General features: G+C 42.6%; 1 protein-coding gene across 5 annotated transcripts in view; it reads left to right on the top strand.

Moving 5' to 3' along the window:
* Positions 1-13,449, top strand: part of PNPLA7 (patatin like phospholipase domain containing 7) — a 127,440-nt gene that overhangs the window by 9,863 nt on the left and 104,128 nt on the right. For 2 of the 5 annotated variants that reach the window (XM_053961991.1, XM_053961994.1), the window contains 5 exons: positions 239-319; positions 5,205-5,333; positions 6,611-6,691; positions 7,216-7,360; positions 8,284-8,376. In XM_053961991.1, coding sequence (XP_053817966.1) covers positions 239-319; positions 5,205-5,333; positions 6,611-6,691; positions 7,216-7,360; positions 8,284-8,376 — 529 coding nt within the window. Of the gene's footprint in view, positions 1-238; positions 320-1,846; positions 1,909-3,649; positions 3,721-5,204; positions 5,334-6,610; positions 6,692-7,215; positions 7,361-8,283; positions 8,377-13,449 lie in introns of those variants that run through there. The other 3 variants (XM_053961995.1, XM_053961996.1, XM_053961993.1) reach the window with 3 other exon arrangements.

Below are 13,449 nucleotides of genomic sequence, written 5' to 3'. Positions count from 1 at the left end.
GCTGTGTTTTGTTGGTGTTACATTGCAAAGACAAGCAGGTCACAACATCCCTGGGAAAAACTGGCTCATAGTTTCTCTTAATTTATCACTTTTAGAATGCTGGTTTAAAACTCTGTGGTTGGAATTAGCATATTTCCATCAGAGCAGAGACAAAAGAAGCACCTGAGCTTCCTGAAATGCTCCAAGTTTGCCAAAATGCAGCTGTGAGCCTGCAGTAATGCTGTGTGTGTGCTTGCAGGATGGAACAGAGGTGGTGGTGAAGGAGGTGCTGGCAGGAGACAGCGTGCACAGCCTGCTGAGCATCCTGGATGTCATCACGGTGAGTTCTGGGAGGGGCAGATCCCTGCTGGCTCCCACAGAGCCTGGCAGGGGAAGCAGCCCTTGGGCATTCCTTGGGAAGAATCAGAATGCAAAATGGTTTTTTTTTTTTGATGAATTCTCCTCCTCCCAGGCCGTCACAGGTGTACGCTGAGCTTGGTGGTGTGGAGGGTGGTTGTGAAATGTGTGCTTGACTGACTGCTTCTGATTGGCAGGAGGATTTGAATGGTCCCTTTGTGTCTGGAAAACTGAGATTGCAGTTTGATTTGCTCAAATCACAACTCAGGCAGGAGCAGGACCAGGCTGGGGCCCAGCAGTCCAGGCTTTTACATGTTTGATGGGTTGCTTAATGAATTTGTTTTTATTTAGTCTAATGAAAATAAATCTGACAGTTGTTAGTACTGTAATTATACTTTGAAACCAGTTTTGATGGATTTATTTTGTTTGGTAACATCAGTGGTGCTGGTGGCCAGCTGAGGGCTGTGCTCTTTGGCAGGGGCCAGGATGAGCTGAATGCTGATGATACTCAGTGCAAAATTGGTGGATTTTGTTTCAGTTGGAATTAGACTGATGGTTTTGCTGAAATCACTTTAGAAATGCCGAAATGAAAGGTGTTGAATTCAACCTCTTTGATAATACCCAAGCCCTGAAGGTATTTCTTGAAGGATTTTGGTAGGATAGGATTTGAGAGGATGAAGATAAATCTAATCAATAAGTTGTTCATGTTTACCTTGTGCTATGTTTCTGCCATGCTTGGCTGTTGCTGTTCATCAAAAAGTGCCATTGCTCTGTGTGTGAGGAGTTAAAGGACTCTCTGTCACTCTTTGTCATTTCCAAAAGCAGGCACACACCTCTGACCACATTATCTGTACATCTATATTATGTATATCTGTAGTTCCCATAAAACCTATCAAGAGTGAGAACATTTTTTAAGCTTGGTCACAGTTCTCTCTGTAGAAAGGGAATAATTTGGACGGTAACAAGTCTAGTTCTTGCTGTCAAATTTGTAATATCTTTGTAAATCCATATTAGTACCTTTGCCTTTGTTACTTCCATGACTTCTTCATGACAATGTTCTAAAAAGCAGGGTCATCATAAAGGAGCATGAATACCAGTCATGTTCTTGCTTGTTTAAAAGGAATATAAGAAAATAAATCCTTGTATAGCAGTGCTTTATGGCTTGGTTTTCTAGAAAAGTGGTTGCCATTAATTTTTTATCCTATTGGGTTTTTTTCATTTTTAATTCTCATTCTGTCATTTTTTTCTCCTTCTCATTAATTATACTACTGGTAAGTAAAAAAAAAATAGAAATGATTGAAAGTGTGCTGAACAGAGTTAGCAGTCTGCAGAAGAATCTGTAATGAAAAAACCTTGAAATATATTTTGCTAAACTTGTTCTTATTTATTTTTACAACTCTTTTGTTCCTCACTTCTCAGCTTCGTGAGCTGCTTGTTTCATTGCTGTTTTTCCTCTTCCTTATGTTCCTTGCAGATTTTAGGTAGAGGAGTAGCATGGAAATAGGCAAGGAGAGAGGAAGTAGCACTGGATCAAAATAGAGGAGACCCCTCAGTGTCATCCCAAAACAATGAGTGAGTCTTAGAACATCCTGCAGATACCATAACCTGCATTAGATTTCACTGCACCACCAAACACATGGCTGTGATGTGAAGAAAGGGTGCATTCAGAGAGGATTTCAGTTGTCTGAGCTGGATTTGTGAATCTTTTGACTGATTTTGCAGAACATGATGTCAGGCTGCTCCCTCACTTAGTTGAGAGTTGTGCAAGAAGGTTGAGGGTACTGCAAGAAGTGGCAATCTTGTTGGTGGACCTGAAAGAAAGGTCATACCAGAGGTACTTTTCTAATTGAAACTTTCAGCTTTTGAACTGAAAAGTCCCTTCAGTTCTTCTAAATACAAAGGTAGCAGCTGTGACATGAGCCTCCCCTTATTCTGAGAACAGATTGATGCTGCTTTCTCCAGACTCTGAGGAGAAACTGGGAGCTTTTGAATCCGAGTAGCTGCAGGCCCTTTCCTGGTATTCTGGAACTGTTCTGAGGTGCCATTAATGACTTTGACTTGATACTGCCTCAAATACCAAAGAAATCTCTGAGCTGAGCCTTGTTGATGTCTTTGTTTTCAGCAACCCTTGCTGAGAGCCTGTGTGTGCAGCCAGAGCTTTTCCCAGAGCAGTCAGTGTTCATCCAGAGTGAACTGGTCCAGCAGAGATGTGATGCTGATTGCTGGAGATTTGGGGTTCCCTCTTCTCTTGTCCTCCATGTGGAGATGCTCTTAGGAAAGCTGGGGCCTGGTGGCATAGCTGGAATAAGAAAGTTGGAGAAAGAAGAGGCTGTGAGGGATATTGATCAAATGGCAGTGATTGAAGGAGGGAAGTATGAAAGTCAGGATTAAAAGAAGCTGGAAAAACACTTGGATAAAGGTGAGCCTGCAGGGCTGACAAGATAGATGAGGTTATAAAGAAGTGATTGATGTCTGCAAGAGCTTTGGGTGCCAGCAGTGTTGATATAGAGGATGTCAGGAAGGAGCAGAGGAAGACAAAATCCAGCCATGGAAATGTGGAGGACATCCCAGATTTTTGGGTCCAAAAAGGAGCTACCACTGCAGCTGGGAGAATGTGAAACGTCCATGTCTCTTGCAGCAGATTTTTTGACCAGACTTGGTTGGATTTGGCCATAAGCTGTCACCTGGGTTCAGCTGCTGCTTGGAGGCGATGCCTCAGCTCTTGGAATGAGACAGAAGTAAATAGTTACCTGCCCTGAGAACAAAAAGTTCTCTGTTGAAAAAAACCCTGTTTCATAACTGATTATAACTTAACTGTTCTTGTCATCTCAGTGTGTGATTGCAGAATAGTATAATTTGAACCCTGTGCTGCTGATAGCATTAGAGCTGAGAGAAGTGACAATTATGGAAGATTTCCTCCTCACACTCCCCTGACAGCTCTTGCATGTTCCAGCCCCATTAGCCATGGTGTTGGCCCTTTCAGAGGAGCTGCTCTCATGCAGGGATTTCAGAGAGGCAAAATTATATGCTGAAAACTTGGAGGAATGGGCTGTTCTTTGGAGAAAAAGGCTTCTGCATTGTTATCTGTTATTATCCTAAAGCTGTTTTTCTGAGGTTGTCAGCACACTGAGCACTTTCCAGAAAAGACCCAAGCACTTTACTGGGTAGACTGGGGACCAGAGTGCTGGGATACCCAGGGATCAGTTAGCTCTTTGGAATAACTCATGAAACACCATTAAAGTTGATACTTATAATTGTCCAGCAACTTAAAATGTAATAATTTCCTTGTTTTTTAACTATATTTTTGCTGTAGAGATCGGTAGAAAAAACATTTGATGGCAAATGCAGTGCTTAAAAGCAGACTCTATACATTTTCTTTTACATGTAAGTATGAGTAGTACAAATTAATTCTTCATGTAAAGCCTGACTTCAAACTGGCCTGTAAAAGAGGATTACTCCATTTATTTTTGGGTACAGCCAAAGCACAGAAATGTTATTTGTTAATTTCTTTACTTAATTAAAAGAAACTTGGGAAAACTGAGGACACTGGAAGCTTTGCACTGTAGGTCAAAGAGACGTTTAAAATTTCAGATCCCTCAGGAACTTGAAAATCAAGGCTATTAATATCATCCCCAGATTTTATAAAAAGGTCAGCTGAAGTTGGTGTAATTAAGAAATTGGTTCCAATTAATCTAATTTAATTTTAGAATCTGCTTCATGGTGCCTTCCAGACCAGCAGGCAGACAGAGCTGCAGCTTTATTTTCCAGAGTGATTAGAGAAAGTCTCTTGTTTGGTTTTGCTGGGTTCTTTAGGCAGGAATTCCTTCAAAGTGCTTGTGTTGAGTTGTGTGTGTTGCCCTGCAAGTTTTGCAGGCAGTTTGGTTTGTAATCAGCATTTAACATCTGTGAGTCAGTGTGGGGAAAAAGGTGCCTTGTGTTGCTCTGGAAGGGGAAAGCTGCTGGAGCTGTGAGATGCTGTTAAAAGAGAAACTGCATTTCTTCCTCTTCTCCTGCTCTGTGCTGCAAACAGGCTCATTTTATCTTATAAATACTGTGTAAATCAATATTTGATGGATTAGTAAATTAATTTATCAGTTAGAGAAGTTGTTTCCAGCATTTATTAAGCGGGTGAAAGGGGCATTGTCTGTCTTTTTATCCAAGTGTTTGGCAGTAGATTTTTGTTAAAATCTATTCTCATTTAAGGGGGAAAATCCAAACCCAGAGGCTTGCCTTCCAGTATGAAAGAAATCTCTGTATTCTACCCACTTTTCATTTGTTTGTTAGTTCTCCATCTGTTCTTTGAGCAGGATGGTGTAGACCCACGTTGTCTCCAGTAAAGAGAAGCTGTTTGCATTTGTCACATCGAATATTTAAAGTATATATATGAAAAAAAAGTATATATATCTTGAAACACAAGAAGTCTTCCTGTTTTTTGTCTTCCTCCATTATGTCTGTAATTACTGTACAATTTTGTTGTGTTTTTCACTGGTTGTGTGAGGGGGTCTGGGGTTGTTTTTGCAGCAAATAACTTGGTTGCCAGCACAGATAATAAAATCAACAAACCCTCTTTACTCTGCAGCCTTGTCTAGCTGGGATTTCAAAGGCTGGCTCTGTAATACAGCTGTGTCAGAGCTGGGAGCTTGGCACTTCCCTCACCCTGATCCAACTCCCTGGAGCTCTTGTTTCCCTGGCCTGGCTCTAATGCAGGTGTGAATTCACCCTCATTACACCCCCGTGGTTGTGGAGCACCAGCTCAAGGCTTTTTGTGGTCAGACGGTGTCTGTCAGACAACAGCAAAGCAGGAGTTTGGGAGGAATTGGATTGGATCACTGATGGATTAACCCCCTGTCTCTGGAACTTTCTCTTAGGGTCACCCTGCTCCCTATAAAACTGTCTCAGCCCGAGCAGCCACTCCATCCACAATACTGAGGCTTCCAGCCAGTGCCTTCCAGGATGTCTTCCAGAAATACCCTGAAACCCTTGTGAGAGTGGTGCAGGTAGGTAGAGCTGAGGGGGAAGGGGAACCACTCTTATTTCCAGGTTACAGGAGGATATTTAGAGGCTCAGCAAACTCATCATCCATCCTTTGCTAGATACAGAACCGCTCAGCACATCTTATCAAGATTTGGATTTGTTCTGCTGTTCTCCTGGCTGTTGAGCCCTAGAGTTAATAATCCAGCATTGTCCCAAACAGGAAAACATAATTTATGTATCTGTATATCTCCATTAATTGAGTTCCTGCCTGTGGTACCCTCATCAATCAGCCAGACCTGCAGTGTGAGTCTGTTGGTCCTTGGGGAGTAGAAGGGTGCTGGCGTGGGCTCTGCAGCTTGGGATGGCCCAGGAGGGCTCCAGAATGGCTGGGAGTCATGAGCAGACTGTCACATGTCCTGAAACAGGACTGCTGGACCCTCAGGAGCTGTTTGGTGAGGGCTGATGCGTTGGAAGAGTCACAAAATTCAGACTGATGTGTGAATTTTCACTTCAGAAGCCTCTGTCAGCACCTGAGGGAAGAGCTGTGCTTTGTGTCAGTTGTGTTCACCTTCTGCTGCTTTGCAGGGGTTCAGACAGCTCTCCAGTGAGCATCTCCTGCAGGTGGGAGGTGGTGCAGGGATCAGGTTAAGGATTTCCAGGGGTGGTGCCTTGTCCTTGTCCATAAAGCAGCCACAGGGTGACCCCACAAATCACTCTGGGCTGTCCTTTTGCTTTGCCATCACTTCTGAATCTGTTTGTCCTTGCAAACTGTTCTGGTCTCTGGATGATTTATGAGCAACCATGAACCTCCTCATACTGCTGGTTGAAGGAGAACAGATCATTAACACCAAATTAATTTGCTCTGTGAGAGCTGATACAAAAGTGGGGATGGCTCAGGAGTAGGAATTAGCTGGCAGGGCAGAGGAAGGTACCACTGATTCCAGTGTTAGGTTTGAGTGCTAGTGGGACAGGTTCTCCATGGGGAGAGCTGGAATAATTTTTTTAATGAAAAGGAAAATTGGACATAAATACTTCTGTTTCAAGGCAAAAAGTATTTGGTGTTTGGGAGTAAGACTTTGGATTCTCGTGCCATCAAATGATTGTGAAGTCATTGGTAAATCATTTCAATCTGTCTCTGTCTCAATTTATCAGCTGCTAAAAAGGAATTTCAGCTTAGGGTACAGTCTGTATTTTATAGAAAGCTTTCAGGTACTCTGGTGCACGATTGTGTCTAAATACCAGAACGAGTGTGGGAGAATGCTAAATCCATTGCTATTGCTTCTTTGTTCCCTGCTTGCAGATCATCATGGTGAGGCTGCAGAGGGTGACATTCCTGGCCTTGCACAACTACCTGGGGCTGACCACGGAGCTCTTCAGCTGTGTAAGTTTGGGAGGCAGGTCCTCTGCTCTCCTGGCAGGGCACACAGAGGTTTTCCCTCTTCCAGAAGGTCATAAAGCAAATGGTACATACTAATTTCATAATGACAGGCTTGAGGACTGAGGCACTTGTATAACCAGCCCATAAAACCCAGCCTACACTGATGCCTGGGGAATTGGTGGGGAGCTTAAACTTCCCAAGTGCGTCATTCCATGGTGATGTGTGTGCTCTGCTCGGTGCTTCAGCAGTTCTGATGTTTGCTGATGATGTCACCTCTGCCTGGAGCAGTGGGGAAAATGCTGCACCCGTGGTGGCACAGGGTCAGGGGATGCTCAGAGTGTCAAGCTGGGAGTCCCCAGGCCCTGCTGGGATGCACTGAGGGAGCTGCAGATCCCAGGGCAAGCCACCCTTGGGGATCTGGGACTGATGAGCACAAGCTGAGTGGTACCTGGGGGTTTGTGCAGGCTGCAGGGTGTGGAACACATGTCAGGGAGTGGTTGATGTTTGCTTGTCCCCCCTGCTCCCAGCAGAACCAGGGCACCCCTCTGATCTCCGTGAGCAGCGTCACCGCTGGAGGCAGCACCGGCAAGGCGGGCAAGAGACAAACGCCCAGTGCTTTCGAGGAGGATCGTGGAGAGAAGTTTGAAAAGTCTGGGGAAGCCCTGGAAATGGGTAATGCTGCTGGAAACATGGAGGAATTGTCCTCTGGGATCTTCTTTAATTTTTGTACTACCCACAGAATCCCGGCCTGTGGTGTCCCCTGGGGCCTGCTCACACCCTGGTCAGTCCTAGCATGGAACCCCACACTGGCTTGGGTTTGGAAATGGCATTAAAGCTCATCCAGTGCCACCCCTGCCATGGGCAGGGACCCCTCCCACTGTCCCAGGCTGCTCCAAGCCCTGTCCAGCCTGGCCATGGGCAATTCAGGGATCCAGGGGCAGCCACAGCTGCTCTGGGCACCCTGTGCCAGGGCCTCACTGCCTTTAATGGTAAAGAATTTCCTCCCCAAACCCAGTCTAACCCTGACCTCCTTCAGCTTGAGGCCATTCCCCTGTGTCCTTTCACTACATTTGATCCACTGTTGATACCACTGCCGTTGATCAGAGGATTTTTATTTTATCAGAGTAGTTAAGGACTGTCTTAGATTCCTTTCAGGTTTGAAGCCTTTGGATAGTCTTTACCTTCAATGGGGAAATACTACTGTGTTCTAAATGATATTGGGGGATGAAGGAAAGGGGAAAAATAAGTGACACCTCATTTTGAATGCAGAGAAGGAGTTGGGGAAATTCAGCACTCCAGACATCAGCAGAAGAATTGCTGGATATGTGTATTTTCAGCCTAAAGACTCAGTACTGAAGATAAAGCCAGGAAAATAGATGGAGTTGAATTTTGCCTCTGCAGATGGAAAAAAATCATTAAATCAAAACCAAGAAAAAGGTTTAATTTAATTTAATAATAAACATAATATTCAATGTCAGTGTTTCAGAATCTTTAAGTCAGCCTTTAATAGTGGATAGTTAAAGGTTCTTATTGTTAATGAAACTTGCTTTATTAGGGGATAACTTGTGTTTACAACATTTGTTTTTAAATTTTAGACATGTTGAGAATTTCTGGTGCAGAAAACTCTGAGCATGTTTTCAGAAGAAGCCTTTCATCACCTCCCTATGCAGGCTCTACAGAGGCTTCCAGTAAGTAGTGCTTGGTAAAATTGTGGGAAATATGTAATTTATCTAATCATGGGGGAAACCACATGATCTCTGGAGTGCTGGGTTAGATAATTTTCCTGTTTATGGTAGATAATCATCTTGCAGTCCTGTTCATGGTAGATAATCATCTTGCAGTGGTGCTGCTTCCTAACTCATTGGTCAAAAAATTATTTCATAACAAATGGACTATTATCCCAGAGAGCATTCCTTTGCTGTCATTATCAGCAATGGGGAACATCATTTGGCTACCAAGACCTGCAAATGAAGAGCTTTATTAATTGATATTACTGAAACAAACTGAATTATGATGATATGCCATCATCTTTCACATAAAAGATGACACACGTTTCTTGCTTGGCTGATTGTCCCAAAAAGCACATTACATTGCTGCTTTTAGAGGAATGTTCTTTAGAGTAGATAATAAAGGTGATGGATCATGGGATGCTCTGAGGAGACATTTATGAGGCTGAGCTGGTTTGATGCTGTATCATTTTGGGGAACTTTAGTTACTCCACTGTAGACATTTTCCTCTGGGCCAAGGTGAAGAAACTGGAGTTCTTGTGAGAATCACAGAACACAGGCATCTGCCTCTGTTAGATGAGTAATAAATTAACCACTGTGAGGGAATTCCAAGCTCATGTTCAGGTACTGTTAATAGAGAAATGTTTAATCAGTGGAATAAAGGTGCCCTGGGTTCTTTAGAAGATGCTTTCATTGCTTACCTTGGCTATTAAGTGACGTAGGAGAAAGGAACTATGAGGGATTGAAGGGCTTGGAGACAAGGAGGCAGGAGGGAGCCAGGCTGAGGGAGCCCTGAGCACTGAGAGATTTCCCCAGGGTAAGGTTTGTGTCACTTGTTGCTGCCACACAAAGTTGCCGGTGTGCACAGAGGAGAGCAAAGGGGAATTCCTTCAGTTTTAACACTGGAGGGCTGATTTGTTTCCTCTTCAATTCCTGCTGGGCAAGTGTAAAGGGACCCACTTAGATTTTTTCATGGTTTCCATGTTACTGTCCAGAGGGGTGGATGTGATGGAGAAATAGGGTTATAGAGAATTTTGCTTGGGGTAAGTAGATAATCTTTCTAAGCCAGAGACAAATTATGAGAAAATACTGACTGACCCACACAAGACTTGGCTTGATTTTCACGTGTGTGAGATTGCTTTACACCAGGAATTACAAAATGCACCAGCAGACTTGATTCAGTAGTAAATTAATTAATCCTTGCCCTGAACACAGCCCCTTCCCCGAGGTAAATGAGGCAGTTCAGTGAGCTCTGCCTGTGCAGCCCTGTGACATTCTCAGGGACAGTCCTTGTGTGTTCTTAGGAGCTTTAATATGGAAGGATCCCTGCAAACGTCTCAGTGGGTATGTCCATTTGTCCTTCAGTTCTCCCTTTATGTGTCATAAAAGTTATGCCACGGTACACAGAGCTTAGCAGATAGAGAGAACTAATTTTTACTGACAGAAGGAGCATATCTAATTGGGTAATTATGATGTGCCTCAGTTAACAGCTGATTTCTTCTCACTGTTTAGCTTGCACAGAAAGTGCCTTGATGTCTGTAATGAAAAGATCAAGATATTGCTTCAGATTCTATTCCACTGCTTAGTGTGTGTTCAGACTCCATGGAATATTGATCATGTTGATTATTAATTCAGAGAGGAGAAAACTGTTAGAGTCATACAAGTGCTGTTATCTCAACATCTCCTTGATTTGCTTGTTGCTAGAATTAATAAGCACTGCTAAAAATTGCTTTGGGAGAAAACACTTCTGCCTCAGTTGCTCCTGGGACTGGCTGTAATCTGTTCTGTTTTTTTGTGTAGTTCTCTAACCTGAAGCATAGCAGATGAGGGAATGGGATTCTGCCAGCTCAGGCTACTCTGCTTTATAAGTGTACTAACTGTGTGTGGAGAAAGATAGAATTAATTCATGGAAGCATCTGGGCTGGGGGACAGAGGAATTAGAAAGCAGAAATAAAACAGCGAGGCCTTTTGGATGTAACAACTTCACTCCTTCATTGTCCCTGGAAATAAGTTGTCCTTCCTAACTCTATTTTTAAGGTTAAACAGAAGTTGTCTTTTATTGTTTTGGTGGTTTTTTTTCCCCAAAGAGTTGGGGCTGTTCCCCCAGAGCCCTGACATGCAGCACACGTGGCACTGGCAGAACATGGCAGGGAAGGCACCTTCCCCACACCACCCAGCCTGGCCTTGAATGCTTTTGTATTACTGTTTTTTAACTTACAGGTGTTTCAGTAGATGTTAGTGGCTGTCAAGTCGTTTTATTGCACATCTTGAAATTCTGTGGAGATTCCTTTGGTGAGCAATAGGAAACCACTGCTGCAACTTTTTTTAATGTATTTTCTTCCCCTGACTCATGAAATGGATTATTTGGATTTGTCAGACCCTGCTCTGTCCTTTACAGCAAGGAATTAAAAACTTGTATCAGCTGTAGGTTTCTAGTCATTATCTATAAATCTGTTTTTATTTTTGTGGTCTGCTTTTTAGAAATACTGACCTGGAAGCCAAGAGCACAAAAAAATCTGGAAAAATCTGGAAAATCTGGAATGAAACTGTTGCTCACTGTGACCTTGACAGACATTTTATCTTTTCCTGCATCTTTGTGTTCAGTGTTGATAAAGTTTTAGTTCCATCAAGCTGGCAGCAGCTCAGTTTCTGAAGTCTCTCATTCCTTCCCTTTCCCAAGGCAGGAATGCTGCCAGGGAGCGTGGCAGTTGCCATTGTTTGTGCCAGGGCCATCCCAGCAGTGTGTGGGACACCGTGTGTTCCTCAGGCAGGATCCATCCCTCTCCTTGCCCAGCACCTCCTGCTCTCCTGGCTCGACGTGCAGCTCGTCCTGCAGAAGCTCCAGCAATCACTGTGGGCACCAGGGGAGGGCTCCTGCTTTGAGCAGACACAGCTTTCATTCTTAGAATGCCTCCTCGTGCTCCTCTCCCCGGGTTTTTAAGGTGCAGGACTGGGGAGGAGAGGCTTTCCCTGCCTGCAGGGCCAGAATTGGAGTGTTTGGGTTGAAAATGCACTTGGTGTGTTGGGGCTTGGGAGTTTGGCTCACCCTGGGATGAGGGGGCAGGGAGTCAGATTCAACTCTTATGGAGCTGCTCTTTCTGCTGTCCCAGTTTATTGTTTAGAGCTGATTTAGCATTTTTGATGCTGCAGTGTGCAGGAAATTCAGTTAATAGCATCAGCAGCATGACTATTTTTATTTTTTATCCTCTGGGTTGTAAGTTCTGATGACAATCAAATTTGGGTCAATTTGTTGGGTTTCTTGTTTGGAGGCTGATCATTAAATGACTTTATTATGATCCCATTGGCAGGTTTGATTGTTTATATTTGTGGATCACAGAATTATGGTTAAGGCTGGGAAAGACCTTTAAGATCTTCAAGTCCAACTGCCAGGCCAGCACCACGCTGTGTTCACCACTAAACCATGTCCCCAGGTGTCACACCCACATGTCCTTTGAACACTTCCAGGGCTGGTGACACCACCCCTGCCCTGAGCACCCTGTGCCAGTATGTTACAACCCTTTCCCTGAGAAGTTTTTTCCTAATATCTAATCTAAACCTCCCCTGGCAGAACTGAAGGGCATTTTCTCAAGATGACATGGAAATAGTACTCTGAGGTAGATCTGGATATTTGTGGCAGAGGGATTCTTCCCTTGGCCTAGCTGGGGCAGGAGATAGGAGTCAAGCCCCTTCAGAAATAAAACCTGTGTTTTTGAAATTAAGTTTATGGACAGCCCTTTATGGTAGGGTGGTATTGTCACATGGTCACAGATCATGATGGTGTAAATTCTGGTTCCAAAAGCCAACTTCCCAAAGGCTGGGGCAATCCTGGGCAAATTCAAGTGTGTGTCTCTTGGGAGAGACAGGTGGGGAAAGAATTCAGAATTAAAAATTTCAGTGTGTTAGGTGATAGAATTTAGCACTCAGGAAAGACAATTGCTTTCCCAAAGGGCCCAGCTTATTCCTGAGCAGCAATTTGTATTTATAAAAGTGTAAAAAGACTGTAGTGACTGAAGGTAAAAAGGTATAAGGAAGAAAATGTAAACTTTTCTGACTAGTCTATTTTGGAGATATATTAGGCATTGAAATAAGATTGAAATGATTATAGATTTATTTGTTAAAGGAAATTGCAATTTCTGCATGATTCTTAAACTCATCTGTAACTCTTCAGGCTGTGGGAATCCTGTTCAAGGTTTTCAAATAGAAGGAGTTTCCCAGTTATGTTTTCATTATTGATTAGCTCAGAGGAGTTCCTGGAAGGTGGATAGGACAGCCAAGGACCTAATATAATTAAGATGTATTAAAAGTGGGAAGTGAGGAATGGAAGTAGTAAGTATTGACTTCAAATTCATGAATTAAGTAAGTGAGAACTGTAAGGGGATTTCTTATGTAACTTTCAGCCCCACAATTAGGACAAGTTGTAGGAAAGATTTGAAATGACTGGGGGCAAAATGCTTGGTACGGGAAGACTTTTAGAAGTTGTTGATTATAATTTTCTCCATATGAAATGGCAATTTATTTGGTGCAAAAAATTTCTTTATTTTGTTGAAGAAAATGTTAATAATTTCCTGAAAATAGTGAGGAAAATTTGGTGGATTTGCCTTTTCCTGGCTATTATTATTATTATTATTATTATTATTATTATTATTACTATTATTATTACTATTATTATTACTATTATTATTACTATTATTATGTTTATTTGTTTATTTATTTATTAATAATATATAATATTATAAAATAAAATAAAAATGATAATAATTTTTATTATTATTTCTACTACTACTATTTTATAATAGTAATAATGGTCTGATATTCTTCCTGTGTCCCTCCCCTTGAGCAGAGCCTGGTTTTAGGGGATAAAATGTAACCTGGATTGATAAAGAAAAGACAGCTACATACACTGTGACTTCCAAGGATGTGGAATAGAAAATACGCTTAATAGAAAATACGCTTAATTTTTCCAAAAAGGCTTTTAAAATACATAAGATTTCTTCAGCAGATCCCACCTTTTGTACAAACCCATCAAAATCTCGA

Source organism: Vidua chalybeata, chromosome 21, assembly GCF_026979565.1.
Source record: "Vidua chalybeata isolate OUT-0048 chromosome 21, bVidCha1 merged haplotype, whole genome shotgun sequence".
Taxonomy (NCBI): Eukaryota; Metazoa; Chordata; class Aves; order Passeriformes; family Viduidae; genus Vidua; species Vidua chalybeata.
This window is presented reverse-complemented; position numbering and strand designations above follow the sequence as displayed.